Source organism: Lactuca virosa, chromosome 4, assembly GCF_052849685.1.
Source record: "Lactuca virosa cultivar CGN04683 chromosome 4, Lactuca_virosa_CGN04683_v6, whole genome shotgun sequence".
Lineage (NCBI taxonomy): Eukaryota > Viridiplantae > Streptophyta > Magnoliopsida > Asterales > Asteraceae > Lactuca > Lactuca virosa.
Window position 1 is genome coordinate 87,463,895 of NC_136429.1, and position 16,937 is coordinate 87,480,831.

The window sequence follows — 16,937 nt, forward strand, 5'->3', positions numbered from 1 at the left end:
ATGCTGATCAGATTACTCAATACATCAAAACTGAAAAGAAAAAAATAATAATAATAATTTAAGACATTACATGAAAATGCAAAAACTAGATATGTATGAAAAAATAGTGACATAAGTGTAAAAATATCCAAAAGACAGGGCTAAAGCATGTTTTATAAACTTAAACTTCAGTACTTGACTCATGATAGCTTTGAATTAATTTTTGTATTCAAACTCATTATATGTTTTGAATTTATTCTTTTATTCCAACTTGATAAAAACCATTTTCAAACCAACTTGCAGCACTCATTAAACATCCGGCCAGCCTTCAAAAAAATACTAAACATGGTACACATTTTTTATATAAAAATAAAACATGATAGCTACTATCTATTCTAAATAAACCACAATCATTACAATTACAAGTTGAAAAACAAAAACACATTATACTTTTGAGTTTTGATCAAACCACTTTGTATTGTTAAAAAAATGTAGCATAATCATATCGAATCAAGATGATTAATATAAATGAAGCCAACACATACAAAACACATATGCATGCATCTAACACATATTGCATATACATACAAAATACATGTACATACATGCACACATACTTACATATATATATCTACATATACATATAAATATTGCAACGATTTTAACTGTCATATTTATCAGAATCACACATACAACAAACCAACATAAACAACTGAAGTGATTTTTAGAGCACTCCAGAAACAGCATTAACGTCTTGTACATGGACACCAAAACTTGTTGAAACAGAGTCAAAGACTCTTTTGATCTCAGGATCACTCCTTGTAAAATTCAGATTCCAAAATTTGTACCTAGGATTCTGTTCACCAATCAATTAAAAACCATCAAACAAGTGTTAACTTTTATGAAGTTTAATCAATTAAACTCAAGGGACCAGAACCGTAAATTATGATAAGGTTACCTTTACAAGTTCAATGAAGGTAACCTGAACCCCCCATGGGTGTGGGAGTTTAGTTATCAATCTCTCCAATAACACTCTCGTTATCTGTTCCTGAATCGCCTCCTGCTTACACAGCAAGAAAAACATATATTATGTGCTTTGAAAAATCTATCTGTTTTGTTCTGTTCTGTCCTGTCATGTGGGTTGTAATTAATTAACCAAGAGAAAGTGGGTCTCACCTCTTTTATCTCAACAAAGAAGTGAAGCAAAATGAAGGAAAAGAAATGTGTGTGGTTGTTGGGATAACGCAATTGGTCTGCAACCGCATTGAAGAAGAGGTAGCGGCCTTCCCAATTTAGGTCGCGTATTAATGTCCGGAAGATGTCCAAAGCCGCACCCGCAAAGTAGCCAGTCTTTGAGACAAACCTAGTTATGGAGGTTGCATTAGAAGCGGTGCTCACTTGCAGCTGTTGGATGGCCTGGGAGATAACATGAAAAAACATAAAACATTATTTATGTACCGGAGTTATTTTTCCAACAACCCCTGGCTGGCTGGCGCACACTGCTCTGTCATGTCATGTCCTTTTCCATCATGTGAGATGTTAATCAGATAAACAGTGGCCCACTATAGGAGCTCAATCCACGTTGGAACTGAAACTCTCAAAACCTTTTGACTATGCCCTAGGGGCAAAAAGGAAAACTATGGTGTGAAGAATATAAAGGGGACTTTTGATTGTACCTTTGTTCCAACGTAAAGTACAAGTGAGTTTATTAGAGGAACATTGTAGTATGTTCCAGACCTTTCAGCTTCTCTTGATGAAAGAAGTAGTCTGTACTTTAATCCATAAAGAAATGAAGACGTTTCTGGCCTTGTCTGTACCAATAACAAAAAAGAAATGCGAGTAATATTAGAAGAGCCGATAAGAAAAAAAAAAAAAAAATTGGATTTTACAATTACTAGTCGAAATCATGTATATATACCATAAAATACTCATCAACGTCGTTTTTCATATTGTTGGCTTTCAAAGCAGCAGCAAACTCTGGGTCAATGCAAGGTGGTTGACTTATCTCAGCTAGCAGATCCACCTGAAAAAAAAAGATATATATTGCATTTGGTAATTAGTTCTTGTCACCAAGACTATGGTTGTGTTCGTTACATGCGATATAAAATTGCAACTTTTGTCTCATTGACATCAGTCCCAGTTTCAGTCCAATGCATGTTAAACACAGTACAAGATCGTCATGTTATGTACTGTGTAATATAAATGTAGTGAGTTAAGATAAGTCAAAGACCTTCAAATTGGGAGTGTTTGGGTCTGGAAGACTCATGTTAGCTGGAAACGTGCTAAGAATAATGTTTTTAAGTTGGACACAGCGTGAAGCAATAGCTTCACAGAAACTGAAATAATAATAGCAAACAAAGTCCGGGAAATCATGAACCACCACCAAAAGCACCCTCAGTGCGCCTTTGTATAGTATACGGACCTAAAGAAAGCAACATACACATTAGTTTCTGATTTCTGAAGCTGAAAATAAGGGCTAAATATAACAAATAGCACTGTACTTTCATTTGTTTGTGTATTATAGCATCCTAATTGCAAATATTTCTATTATAGCGTTGTAATTTCATTTTTTTCTCATTAAGTAATTGTACTTTGAAAAATCTATCGAACTATAGCAGAGTGTAACTTGTTTTGTATCTGGATGACATTACTATAACTGGATAGATTTTTCAAAATAATGATGAAAGATAGAATATTTCAATGCAAACCGGATCTGTAAGTTCCCCTGTCCTCAAGCAGGGCTCCATGAACTGCAACAAGTCTACCAGTAGGCGTTTGAAGTATGGCCATCCTTTTTGACCATTGGTAGCAAAGAGTTTTGGCATGAAATCTTTGTGACTGATTAGCTCAACCCATGTAAAGCTGAAAACAATTTGTCAAAAAGAAGTTGTAAAATATTAAATATGAAGATATGCTTGCCTTTTTTATGTTATTAAATATTTATCTACACGAACCTGAATGCAGGAACTTTGAGTGGCTGCAAGGCATGAAATGAATTTGATAGAGCAGCCAAAATCTGTACAATCCAATGGAATTCACAGAACGTATGCATGAAAATTTTCAAAATAATTAAAATAAAAATGAAAATACCTGAAAATTTGCATCATTGATGGTAGAGTCGAGGGTATGAAGGTGATTGAAAAAGTTGATGAATAGCCTGAAATATGGTGTAGAAATAAATGTTTCTTTCTTTTCCTCTGCATCCTTTTTAACAAATCTCACAATCACCGCTAACACCTGTTCAACAAAATGTGTATACAAATTACAATCAACAAACCATCAACTTTTTTTTAAAATGAACTTTAGTTTTAAATTTGTACCTTCGAGAAAAGAGAGAGCTTGCTTGATCCCTGGTCAACAGGGAGAAACTAGAAAAAAAAGAACAAAAATGGCAAGTTGATGAAATATACATTGATTATATATATTACACATATAAAAAGGAAGTTTTAACTCCTACCCTCAAGATTGAAAAGACAAGGTCTGCGGAGATATCAATGACAAGGAAAGATGATAGATTTGCTTCTTCATTGGTCCCTTGAGAAGATAGATAGTGTGACACACCAAGCTCCTAATAATATCACAAGTGATCAAGATATGGTTTTTTTTTCCTTAAAACTGTGTGTGTGTGTGTGTGAGAGTAAAGGACAAGGGACATGAGTTATCAGAATCACCATAAGGCGGCGGAAAAAGCGGTTTGGCATATCATCAGCTCTTGACAATACATTTTGATGAATTTGTAGAACAAAATGAGCACGAGCTGCATCATTGACACCATGGCGATCACGTATCCGACACCACTCATTAAATGTCATGGAAACCTGATTTTACATGAATCATTCATAAATTAAGGTCTTAAAAATTAAATATCATGTAAGATGAGAATAATTAGGAAGTTAGTGAAAGAGTGTAAATTAATTACTACCTGCCAATGGAAACTAGGAGGATCTGGTTCAGAAGATATAAATGCCCCGTCATCATCCTTGCTGGCCACAGGATGCTTAGTCACCTGTTCCATCCAAACATAAAAGTTAGCTTCAAATTGGATATCGTTAACAAGAATCATATTACCTTTTCTTTCTTTAGGTTGTTTGAAAATTGGTTAACCTTGTCATTTATGATTTTGTTCCACTGGAAAATGTTCTATTCTCAGTTTAAACGGTAAGTTTTGGTGACATGGCATGTATTTGACACATCATTAAAGGTTAAGGTCATAGCAATTAGGAGCAAGATCAAACCTTGGATAAAGTGTGAACGACATTGTGAAGTGAAGACAATACTCCTGCATCACTGAGCTTCAGTGTTTCAACAAGGGAGATGAAAAACTCTATTGTCGCCCCTGTGCATCATATTATAGTTAAAACCATAGTTGTGATGAATGAAATTTTAACAGGCCTTTTATGGAAAAAAAATTACAGTTAAAAATATTTCGAACTTCTGTTTTTAAAATTCCTTCACATTTATCAGACGCTTTTAAAATGAAGTTCCAAAATAAAAGTGAAGGGAGGTGTCATGAAATGCAATTAATGATCGGACATTGACATTGACACTCTTTTATCTGATGTTTAACTTCAAATTTGATATGAATGATATAATCTTCAGTATCTGTAATGCATGTTTAGACATACATACCACTCTTTCCTCCATCAATAAGTTTGGCCATGCAAGCATCATACTCAGTGAGGTTCAGTAATTCCCTGCGAATTAGGCCAACTGTAATATCTTTGTTGAATCTCCTCTCATCATCAGAATGCACTACCTGATTGCAGAAATGAAGTGTCAATAACTGAATGCAACAAATGATGTAACATGATTATGGTCATACCCAACTAGTGAGTTCCCTCCTCACAAGCTTGCTAACATCACACACACCAGCTAAGATGTCAAGTTCAGCATTGACATGTACATAGTTGGCTGCATTTTCATATAAACTCTCGAAAACCTACATAAAATTTGGAAAAATTATTTTGTAAGAAAGAAGAGCATCCACAATTCCATATAATAGCAAGGGGTATTATATATACCGTTTGAGCCAGAGCCAAGGCAGCCTCATCCTTGTTGATGCATCTAAGAACAACCACAGGAACCTCACAAATAACAGACTGAAAACAACCAAACAACCATCCTCTTGTTTTGTTATTTATATTTCATTGCTATATAAAAATATTAATATGAACAAGAATGAAGGAAGAAAATGATTTTGGTATGCAGATTTAGGATACTTACTTTGGTTTACAGTTTAAAATTTGATTGTTATACACAAGTAATGAAAAGGTTAAAGTAATTTATTAATGAAAAAGAAGATAGAATACCTGAATTTCAGCTTGTTTAGCATCTTTACCAATCAAAAATTCAAGCTGAAAGAATTGATAAGGAAAATAAGTTTCTGTAAGCTCTACAACACATTATTATAAATAAAAATATATGCATTGTTTCCATTCGGAAATTCCAGATACATAAGAATTCAAGGAAATCAAATACAATATCCAACCTTCTTTGCAAGAACATGGTATTCATCCAATGCAGCACCAGTAGTTAATGAAGGTTTGCTTACAAAGTGCTTGGAACTTGAAGGTGGAAGAATCGTCTGTTGTTGGGCTCCCATTTCCTAGAAATTCAAAGCAAAGATTCAGAAGTTGAAACTCATCAAATTGAACACTTGAATAATGAATGTTACTTACATTAGCAACATTATAAGTCCCTGATACATGTGATTGAGGAGCTGGAACCATACGAACTTGCTGTTGATGAAGGGATACAAATTGGGCAGCTTGAGGATGAAAGACTTCTGGAAAAACACCTAAACTTTGTGCAGATAGGTTTGGATCACTTGTTGTAGTTCTAGAACTTTCTCTTTGCTTCCTTCTAACTGAAAGTTGCTGAGCAATTTCATTTTTTACTATTACTAGCCCCTGTATGACACGTGCATCGATATAAACATAAGATGCAAAGAAAAATGAATATATATAACAACAACAACAAGATTAAGAAATTAAAACCGTCTCAATTGCAGCTTTTTCAATTGATGCACAGCCCAACTCAAGGTTGTCATCAATAACACGTTGCATGGCATGTTCAAGGGATTCACTTGCAATATTTAAACCCTGTAGAGAGTTTCTTAGCTGACTTGACATCTTCTTACGAAGAGGTTCCTACAGAAAGGAGATCACACTAACTTTCTCTCAGAAAATAATACACACATGAACAAAACAGAAAATGACTACAAGTATAAAGTTGACAATGAACCTTGCTAGTAACATAAGACAGATTTCCAGCCAGGCAAACAATGATGGAGGATGATGTACTATGGATATAGTTCTCATCAGAACTGTTGTCATACTCCTGTTAATTGATATACACAAAACCTTCAATCAGTATTTGGAGGGTTCAAAAGCATCCCCATAGAAAGAACTAACTGAATGAGAATGACACCTTTAAAACAAGTGCCATTGTTGTTTGAGTTGCTATGGTAACACTCTTCTTAACAATAGTAGAAAGTATTTCTTTAACAGCCTTATCCATTACCACTGGAAGCAACCTGCAAAAGTAATCAATAAGAACAATCAATAAGTTTTTCAGCAAACAATTTTCAATTATCTAGTTGCAATGAGAAGAGAAAAGTAGAACCTTTGGAAAAGCATATTCATATCTTCAACCAAAGGAACAGCAGGGAAATGAACTGGAGCAGCATGCTATCAACCAAAATAGAAGGCACCAGAAAATCAGATAGTGAAATAGCTTAGATAATCTCAAAAACGTCTATAGAAAACAAACCTGGTATAATATATGTGAATCCCCATCCTGATAAGATGGAACAGCAGCTTCAAGTGGTTGTTCACTTTGATTTACAGCAGATGTTACAGTATTTTGCTGAGATGACCCAACATCTTTGTTACAGAAATCGGGGTTTCCTTCAATTTTCCTAACCCTGTCCTTCAGAAGAGATGTTGGAGTAACTGCCTTCATGTCCAATTCAAGATTCTTGAACAATATCTAAAAGGGAAAACCAACATGAGAATATGTATCTGTATGTGTGTATATACACCATTACAAAATCACAATTGTACATGTGGTACACATCGATTCAAACGTACTTCTATTGAAAACTTGAGATTTGCTTTGAGGTTTGGCATTGCATGTATTTCAGCAAGTAATCCAAGAATCCCCATAGTCCAAGGATTCGGTGGTTGATATGCTAGACTCCCTTTGCAAGGTTCCAAAACCTATAGCAAGTGAAGTGAAAAAAAAAAACAATACCAATAAAATAACCATAATGATTTGGAGAATAAACATAAACCAATGGAGTTATACATACCTTGGAGGTAAATGGAATTATCCCAATCATTAATCCCTTTTCATAAGCCTACACAAGTTTATAAGTAAACTTATATGTCATATATCGCACCTAAGTCAAAAAGATGAAAAGAAACAAAATCTACCTCTATAATTAAAGATTTTGGATCAATATGTTTAGACAATAGAACTCTATTTCTACCGATTGTAATCATTCCGAGCCATCCCCCAAGATTCTTGAGCAACAGACGCTCTTCTGAACTCGTCTGTATCAGCTCAGACCTTAAGAGAACCTGTTGCATTCCCAAATAACAAATTACTCCAGGTTTATATACCATATTTAAATCCATCAATGAATAATGTAGAAAAGAATACCTTGCAGTTCTCATAGCTTTCTCTAACGACTTCTTCCGTAAGCTGTTTTGAATTAACTTTCTCGAGAAAATTCATAAACAACTTGTGAAAATTTTCTTCTTTGCTTGCTCTGTCAGCATGATCAATGAGTCATTAAAAAAAAATCCAATTCCTTGAATAGTTATAATGAAAAATCATACAGTTTCTCACCTTTTCATAACAAGATATTGTGCAAACCAGGGATAATACTGTTCCTCCATAATCTCGGTAAACTCTTCTACTTTAGCTTCAGTATTTGCAATGGATAAAGTATTAAAAATGAATGAGATTTTATCCCGAGTTTTGGATGGTGGGGCCTGTAAAGAAGATGCAGATAAATATAAGTGAAGAAATCTTTTTATAATTTTATAGAAATGATACATTGATACTTACACAAACATTGAGGTATAATAAATAATAACCATGAAATATTTGAAACTCAATTTAATAAAGTAAGCTAAGATTACAAACCTGTATGGGTGTTTCTCTTCTTTGAGCAGCATCATGAAGTGTTCTGATGCTTGCTGAGAGAAAGCCTGCAATTCTCAAACATTTTTAAACACCATCAACAAAAGGTAACTGCAATATGCTCAGGGGATCAAAGAAAAGACAAGGAACCACAAAACCACAAGTACAGGAAACCTACTTGATGAGGCAACTGTTCTAAATGGAGGACAAAACTCTGGAGATGAAGCCATTAGTGCTGAAGATCTAGCTACACTTTGAGGCTGCATGTTAAGAGGATTAAGCAGAAACAATTTCAACAACAAATTCTGAAAAATGTGGATCAGCCACCAATGACTGGTAAAGCTGATATAGCTAAAGTGACAGCATGTTACTTGCCTTCTGAATACTTGCTGAACCACTTGAGGTGGCAACTGAAGTAGTTAAGTTTTGATTCGTGTGATTGGATTCAGTCAAAGATGGTTTTTGTATTTCATCTGATTGAATCTCATTTCTCTGTTGAAGATTTGGTGGAGAAGATACTTGAGAACCAAGATGTTCACCCTCAGATCCAGTCAAAGGGGAAGATGAATCCGGCATCTACACAGAAAACAATTTTGTAGGATGCATATATCAATCCACCATAGTCCAAAAGAAAACTTAAGAATTGTGGGCATGTATTAAGAAAGATCATACAACCAAAATACACATAAAATTTACCACAGCATTTTCTTGTGGTGGGATAGAACTACATTGATTTTGGGCTTCATCTGATTCTGAATGGCTTGATGAAGTTCTGCCAAGTGTCTGTTCAATAATGGAAACAAGCTCAGAATGAGTACCCTGTAGATGAGAGATCTGTAAGACTTGTTGGCAGAATTCTGGAAACTCAATCAAGCGATCCACAAAAGTTTCCAATGCCTTTGTCCCAAAAATAAATATCTGCACAAAGATAATGTTGTATAGTTAAATAAACAATAGCCTTCAGTCTAGCAACAACCATTACTGGAAACCAATACAAACTTTGGAATCCGCAGGTTCTTGTAATGTATCCAAAACGAATTGTAAGGCAATGCTCAGTGTAGAATCGCTCACAACTTGATTCTTGATAAGTAATCCTGCAGGAAAAAATATTAGAAGTTGTCTGTTATATGTTGAATTATTACCAAAATGTTTCAGTTTTGAGTAAACCCTATGAGTCCTCACCAAATAGAACAGCAGAAAGGTTAAATTGTTCATCGGAGCATGTGTTGGAAAACGTTTTCACTTGAAGCAGGTTGCTGATCATATACTCGAATATCAATTGCTCCCTGTGAGGTTGCACAAAGGTGAACTAAAAGTACTTGATAAAATCATGAGATACTAAAAGATTGCTTCTGAATGGTATTTTGTTGGGTACAACTTAATAGAAATAGAATCCATCAGTAACTTTTTATAAACTATGAGAAAAATCAAATATGCTTCTGTTAAAATATCTAATATTGAATTATGCAACCGAATCCGGTGCAAAATACATCTGTAGCCTTGCAAGTCATAGCTCCCTCCAAGATGCACAACCATAATCATAATACTAATTACTTTCAAGAGAAACACATTTAAGTTCTTATGAAATGATAAGATACGAAAACTAATCAATTCTATATAAGATAACTAAATCAAATCAAGAAACCCTAAATCATTAATACATTGAACCAAAGGTAACCTATTATGGGGGATCTCAGCATTTGCTCTAACAACTAATCGTGCCTACTTTCTCATATTATCAACCACTACCATTTCTTCCCACTTAATCATAGTGTATGATCAGGAAGCCAATGTGCATAATAAGATGGATTAGCAAAGAAGCTAAAATCTCAAATTTTAACATATTCTCATATGAAAAAAGGCAATGGAAGATTGCTATGATAGAAATGGATAATGAAAACTAAAACCTTTTTTCAGAAGATCCCTTGAACTGTGTAAGCATTTGAACCATTGCGTCAACTGTCAATTGACCAGAGAACATCTGTTGGAAATAAGCATTGGCCTCTGTGTTTATATGATCTGCATCAACTTCAACTGTTGAAGAATCAGGATCATCACTAATGTTCTCTATCATTGGACAATCGACTGTAGACGTTATGCACAAACTTTCCATTTCCTTGGAAAGTTGATTAGAAGAGAGCAAGGCAGTATCTTCTTGAAGGACCTACAAAAAGATATGGATTTCAATAAATATAAATATAAATGAAGGTAAATAGTAAGTCAACCATGTTGATCGGGTAAACCTTTGGAGAAGTAGGAGCTGCCTCCTGAATAAGATCCTGAGTTCCAGACTTATGTGCCCTGTCAGAAGGTTCCTGAATGCCATGTTCGCCCTCCTTTAGGGATCTAACTCGTTCCTGAGAGGGTAAATATGTAAATGTCATGTTCTTGAAACACACAGAAGTAAAGTGCCCACAATACAGAATGTCAACACTTGTACAGATAACATCACTAAGCTCCACACTTATTCTCATTTGGCTCAAAGAACATATCTTCATGTGTACTAAGAAAGATCATTCAAACCAAAATACACATAAAACTTACCACAACATTTTCTGGTGGTGGGGTAGAACTACATTGATTGTGGGTTTCATCTGATTCTGAATGGCTTGATGAAGTTCTGCCAAGTGTCTGTTCAATAATGGAAACAAGCTCAGAATGAGTACCCTGTAGATGAGAGATCTGTAAGACTTGTTGGCAGAATTCTGGAAACTCAATCAAGCGATCCACAAAAGTTTCCAATGCCTTTGTCCCAAAAATAAATATCTGCACAAAGATAATGTTGTATAGTTAAATAAACAATAGCCTTCAGTCTAGCAACAACCATTTCTGGAAATCAACACTAACTTTGGAATCTGCAGGTTCATGTAATGCATCCAAAACGGATTGTAAGGCAATGCTCAGTGTAGAATCGCTCACAACTTGATGCTTGATAAGTAATCCTGCAGGAAAAATATTAGAAAAAGTTGTGTGTTATATGTTGAATTGTTACCAAAATGTTTCAGTTTTGAGTAAATCCTATGAGTCCTCACCAAATAGAATAGCAGAAAGGTTAAAATGTTCATCGGAATATGTGTTGAAAAACTTTTTCACTTGAAGCAGGTTGCTGATCATATACTCAAATACCAATTGCTCCCTGTGAGGTCACACAAAGGAGAAGCATAAGTACTTGATAAATCATGAGATACTAAAAGATTGCTTCTGAATGGTATTTTGTTGGGTACAACTTAATAGAAATAGAATCCATCAGTAACTTTTTATAAACTATGAGAAAATTTGAATATGCTTCTTTTAAAATATCTAATATTGAATTATGCAACCGAATCCGGTGCAAAATACATCCGTAGCCTTGCAAGTCATAGCTCCCTCCAAGATTCACAACCATAATCATAATACTAATTACTTTCAAGAGAAACACATTTAAGTTTTTATGCTTAATTTCCATTTCGAACCTGTTTACTAAAAACTTCCTATATTTGTATTCTTTACAGCACAGTCTACCTATTTTGAAGGAGAACAAATCATGCAAAGCAAAGATACACTTTATGCTTTTCAAAAACCCTCATCCGACCTAGCAACCAATATCTTCCACTCGCAGTGATCATTTCTTTCAATTTTAGCAAACCAAAGACAGAAATGTGGCTTTTTGCTTCAGATCCAAAGACCATTTCTCAACACTGCTTAATCATAGACCTCAAACCTCTATAGGCTCAATCACCTAAGGGCTTCTGGGGAAGCGTTATGTGTTCTCTTTTGACAATATATTGGCAGGGATATTGTATTCACAAAACATAAACCCTAGACTACTAAGGTTAACATAAACAAAAACTCAGACAACACTTCTTTAAAACATGGTAACGACGTGTGGTTAAACATCTCCCCATGTGCCCTATTAACCTGCATAATGTAATTTGAATGGGGAATGTATGTAAGTGTGTTCTTTGTAAGGTAATGACCTCAATTTATACACAGCGCTAAGCTACGGAAAGGAAACTAAATCAATTTTAAGTATGGTAACTAAATTAAATCAAGAAATCCTAAATCATATAGACATTCTATCTAACACTCCGCAAGTTGGAGTAACGGTGTCCTAGTTGTACGAACAAAATCTATTTCTGCTTTCTTTAACGGATTTTTTGTCCTTATATGCAACGGTTGGAAGTATATGTTCCCATGTATGGTCTTTGATCAGGTGGCCATCAACTTCAATGTGCTTGGTCCTCTCATTGGATACTTCATTCTTTTGGTTGCATGAATTGTTGATTGGCTATCACGTCATTTCATATGACACGACTCCCATAGCTCTATATCGTGTGTTGTTTCTTGTTTTTCCAATAGCTAAATTACACAACAAATACACAATACCCTATATAGCCCAACGGTATCTGGCGCTGGTGTTGACATGGCGCTCCTCAGCCCAAGTGGTCGAGGGTTCAAGTCTTGTTTGGGACTATGGTGTAGTTTAAAGGCAGACAACCTATTGTAAGACTGATCAAAAACTCCACGATGTTGAGCATTACTATTCCTGAGTGCAGGTTCGGTGATTCATGCCATGTCGGATGTAGATTTTAGTGTGTGTGTGTGTGTGTATTTCTGTTCTAGAAAAATATCTGTCAGCCCAATTTGCATTAGAAAAGTCATATATCAACTGCCATCTCTCTCTTCAATGAATGCACCTACTCCACAATAGCGTTATCCTAAGTATAGTATAGTTAAGCTTGGTTTAGCCTTAAGATTACGTCAAAATATGGAGAGTTTTATCCAATATCGTGTATTGAATGAACTAGCTCAAAACACTTATCGAAAATGATATAAGTATCTTAATAGATAGTGGACTACGAACCATACCAATCTCCTTGTAGATATCGAAAATCTCCCATGATTTAAGGGACTACTTGCGACCATAATACATGACACAATAGACATACCTTAGATATCTCCTCCTTAATAACAAACACTAGTTGCTTCGTGTATACCTCCTCATTGATAACGACGTTAAGGAACAACTAAGGATATACAAATCCAACCAAATGATATCTTCAACACCGAAGATAATGTCTCATCATTACCAATCTCTTTGGTGTGAGGAACAACCTTTTGCAACCAACCGAGCTTCCACTTGGTGCAATAAACCATAAGGATTAAGTTTCATCATAATTACCTATTATGAACATTGTCGCGCTTTAAAAGAGGAAGTTGTGCCAAATCTCAAGTGGGTTCCTTTGTAATGAATCATTATCCTCATGCCTTACTTAAAACCATTTAAGGTGATTAAGTGCCTCAACTACGTAGTGTACGCACGACAGTTACTTAGTTGTTGTAGTGACGAGAGAAAGAGAGAATGGATGATGAAGGTGGCCGAAATGAGGGTTCCGGAAGCCAACTAGGGTTTTGATGGCTATATCAAATCTCTGATACCATTTAATCAGATCTAGAAGATTATTTCTATCTATTCACTTTTCTGGTGAAGTAATGACCTCCATTTATATGAAATGATAAGATACGAAAACTAATCAATTCTATATATGATATCTAAATCAAATCAAGAAACCCTAAATCATTAACACATTGAACCAAAGGTAACCAATTATGGGGGATCTTAGCATTTGCTCTAACAACCAACGTGCCTACTTTCTCACATTATCAACCACTACCATTTCTTCCCACTTAATCATAGTGTATGATCAGGAAGCCAATGTGCATAATAAGATGGATTAGCAAAGAAGCTAAAATCTCAAATTTTAACATATTCTCATATGAAAAAAGGCAAGGGAAGATTGTTAATGATAAAAAATGGATAATGAAAAGTAAAACCTTTTTTCAGAAGATTCCTTGAACTGCATAAGCATTTGAACCATTGCGTCAACTGTCAATTGACCAGAGAACATCTGTTGGAAATAAGCATTGGCCTCTGTGTTTATATGATCTGCATCAACTTCAACTGTTGAAGAATCAGGATCATCACTAATGTTCCCTATCATTGGACAATCGTCTGTAGACGTTATGCACAAACTTTCCATTTCCTTCGAAAGTTGACTAGAAGAGAGCAAGGCAGTATCTTCTTGAAGGACCTACAAAAAGATATGGATTTCAATAGATATAAATATAAATGAAGGTAAATAGTAAGTCAAACATATTGATCGGGTAAACCTTTGGAGAAGTAGGAGCTGCCTCCTGAATAAGATCCTGAGTTCCAGACTTATGTGCCCTGTCAGAAGGTTCCTGAATGCTACATTCTCCCTCCATTAAGGATCTAACTCGTTCCTGAGAGGGTAAACATGTAAATGTCATGTTCTTGAAACACACAGAAGTAAAGTGACCAAAATAGAGAATGTCAACACTTCTACAGATAACATCACTAGGCTCCACAATTATTCTCATTTGGCTCAAAGAACATATCTTCATGTGTACTAACTACTAAGGTTACTGCTCAACCATTCCTCAAGATCTATTTAGTCTTTGTGAGAAGCCACAGAGGATACTTTAATACCTCGAGCAATGATCGAACAGAAGGTATATGGCCTCTCTCAGACAGCTCACACAGCTCTTTGAATTGCTCCTCGCAGTACTTCCCTCCTGCAAACAGAAATATAGTTCTCATATGCATGTAAACAATTGAAGCCAAATATAGTTCTCATATGCATGTAAACAATTGAAGCCAAGAACAACAGGAGAGAGAGAGAGAGAGAGAGAGAGAGAGAGAGAGAGAACACACCGGCCCTACTGAGATTATCATCTTCAGCGTTTGCTAACGCAACGGTAAACTGAAATTTCTCATATGGCGATAATTGCAGTGATGTGGATAGATTGTCTAGGAATGTCTCATTGATTTCTGTATACTTTCCTAAACATGAGAACACCTTACAGAAGTAAGGCTTTCCCATCAACTTTCTAAAGATAGAAGCAAATGCAGGTTCTAATTGAGTACTCTTCAAGTTTTTTTCAAAAATCTTGAAGTGATGCACGCAGTTCTCAATAAGTAATATGCTATCTTCTTTTCCACGTTCAATAAACTGCAAAAAGAGAACATTATAACAACTTGAGATGGATGCTTTCCGATACATTGCCAATGTGTCATGGTCCTGTTCTATTCTTGCATGTATTTCATAGAACATTTTAAAGCTCCAAGACTTCCATATTTAGAATAGTGAAAAAGACAACTAAAGACTTCCTTATAATATTTATAATCTCCAAAGATACTGGAAATAAAAGTTAAACATAGTTTCCTATAAATTTTGAATCTCGAAAGATACGAAACCTAGATACTAGATTCCTACTATAGTATTCTTCCCTCTGAATAATTAAATACAAATCTTATATTGAATTTTCAAACATTAAACTCTTAAAATGTTCATCAGTGTCATTGTCTTCGCAATCACCACTCGTTATTCCTAGTGGTTCTAGAGGATAAAAATGAAAAATTATAAAACTCGATGCATCACCAGAAGCACAAAGGCATCTCGTATGTTCAAAGGAGTATTTTTCATTGACAGATGACGATATGATTTAGGAAGAAATGTTTCATAGGCAATTAGGAAGAAATGACAACGACAATTAGTTGATCAAATAGTACCCTTTGAATAAGTAAAAGACAACACTATGTTTAAATCTTTAAAAAATATTTTCCTTTAAATAGAAACCAATGAAGTTAACTGGCACCTTTGACCTTGAATGATAACTGCAAGAGATAGATGACCAAGGAAAGTACTTTCAAACTGGATCAAACAGAATAATCCTATTTTTATCTATTACTGGACTAGTAGAATTACAAATAAAAATATTATGTTGTAGTTCTAGAATTTCTTAACTCCTGTATTTCATAATTTAAGTTGATTACCCTTTGAAAACATGTAGTCCTAATGTGCAAAAAGACTCCTATGAAAGTGAAACAGGCATGATAACCATAAAATAACTGCGATAAGCTTACGATTTCATACTGATAAACTGCAACAATTACATTGTATGTAGGAACCACATGATTAAGGTATATATACCATGATTCTAATAGTTATTAAGGAAAACTATTTTAAAGTAATGTTCAATTTCATTAATAACAGAAAAAACATGCTTCCAACATATGAAAATTGCCCTTAAGAAATAGTAAGTTTGCCATAACAACATGGTTTTTATATGGAAAACAAGAATAAGGCCACTCGTCAACCTTTCTTCAATGGTAGAAAGGTGAGCAAATGCCTCTTCTTTGATTCAAAATTCGAGCCTTATCAAGTTATAATCGCGTTTTAATGAACACAAAAACCGTGAAGTTAACCAAACCTCAAGAAAATTGTGCTCAACGCCCAAATTTCGTTTCCAATTAAATGTAACACCACCCTGCAATTAACCTCGAAACCACCAACTCATTCCGATTTAAACCACCAACAAGAACAAATAAAACAGTTAAAAAAAAATCATAGCTCAAAATTGTTGCTTTCAAAGTGATCTTACTTCCACAAAGATTTCTGCACATCGCACTCAAAATCTCCGCAGAAAAATACAAAATTTAGGGGTTAATTTAACTTAATAATTAGTGTGTGTCGTGAACAAACAAAGAAACAGATGCGACTAAAATAAACCAGTTAGGGTTTTCAGAAACGAGAAATTGGGAAAAAAGTTTATGCCTGAGAGAGTCTGTGAACCACAGAGTCGTAATTTTCTTCGTTCAACTTCTCAAGCAACTTCCGGATTAATTTAGTTGAAGTTCTCTGCGAAGATGGACTCATGGCGAAAGAAAACAGTTGATGATTGATCGATTGAAGTTTGATTCGCTGATTATAATCAAATTCAGAGTTCTGAATTGAGGTGACGGT

The 16,937-nt window shown here is 34.9% G+C and overlaps 1 protein-coding gene across 1 annotated transcript; it reads right to left on the reverse strand.

Annotated features, from left to right (window-relative positions):
- Positions 1 to 703: 703 nt before the first annotated feature.
- Positions 704 to 15,194, reverse strand: LOC145104741 (uncharacterized). Its single transcript, XM_079041932.1, has 46 exons — positions 14,846 to 15,194; positions 14,621 to 14,706; positions 14,281 to 14,394; positions 13,945 to 14,201; positions 11,163 to 11,266; positions 10,978 to 11,072; positions 10,675 to 10,896; positions 10,374 to 10,487; positions 10,038 to 10,294; positions 9,313 to 9,416; positions 9,130 to 9,224; positions 8,827 to 9,048; positions 8,506 to 8,706; positions 8,309 to 8,390; positions 8,134 to 8,198; positions 7,834 to 7,979; positions 7,645 to 7,753; positions 7,416 to 7,562; positions 7,292 to 7,339; positions 7,071 to 7,199; positions 6,751 to 6,969; positions 6,604 to 6,668; positions 6,409 to 6,514; positions 6,223 to 6,318; positions 5,976 to 6,128; positions 5,658 to 5,888; positions 5,468 to 5,584; positions 5,289 to 5,333; positions 5,001 to 5,078; positions 4,802 to 4,918; positions 4,609 to 4,735; positions 4,215 to 4,315; positions 4,048 to 4,107; positions 3,902 to 3,985; positions 3,651 to 3,797; positions 3,437 to 3,547; positions 3,300 to 3,347; positions 3,070 to 3,216; positions 2,934 to 2,995; positions 2,688 to 2,841; positions 2,210 to 2,401; positions 1,898 to 2,002; positions 1,656 to 1,790; positions 1,156 to 1,395; positions 938 to 1,039; positions 704 to 835 (listed from the first exon to the last, which is right to left on the reverse strand). Exons 1-46 carry the CDS (start codon positions 15,192 to 15,194, stop codon positions 704 to 706), a joined length of 6,120 nt encoding a protein of 2,039 aa, XP_078898058.1.
- Positions 15,195 to 16,937: the final 1,743 nt, after the last annotated feature.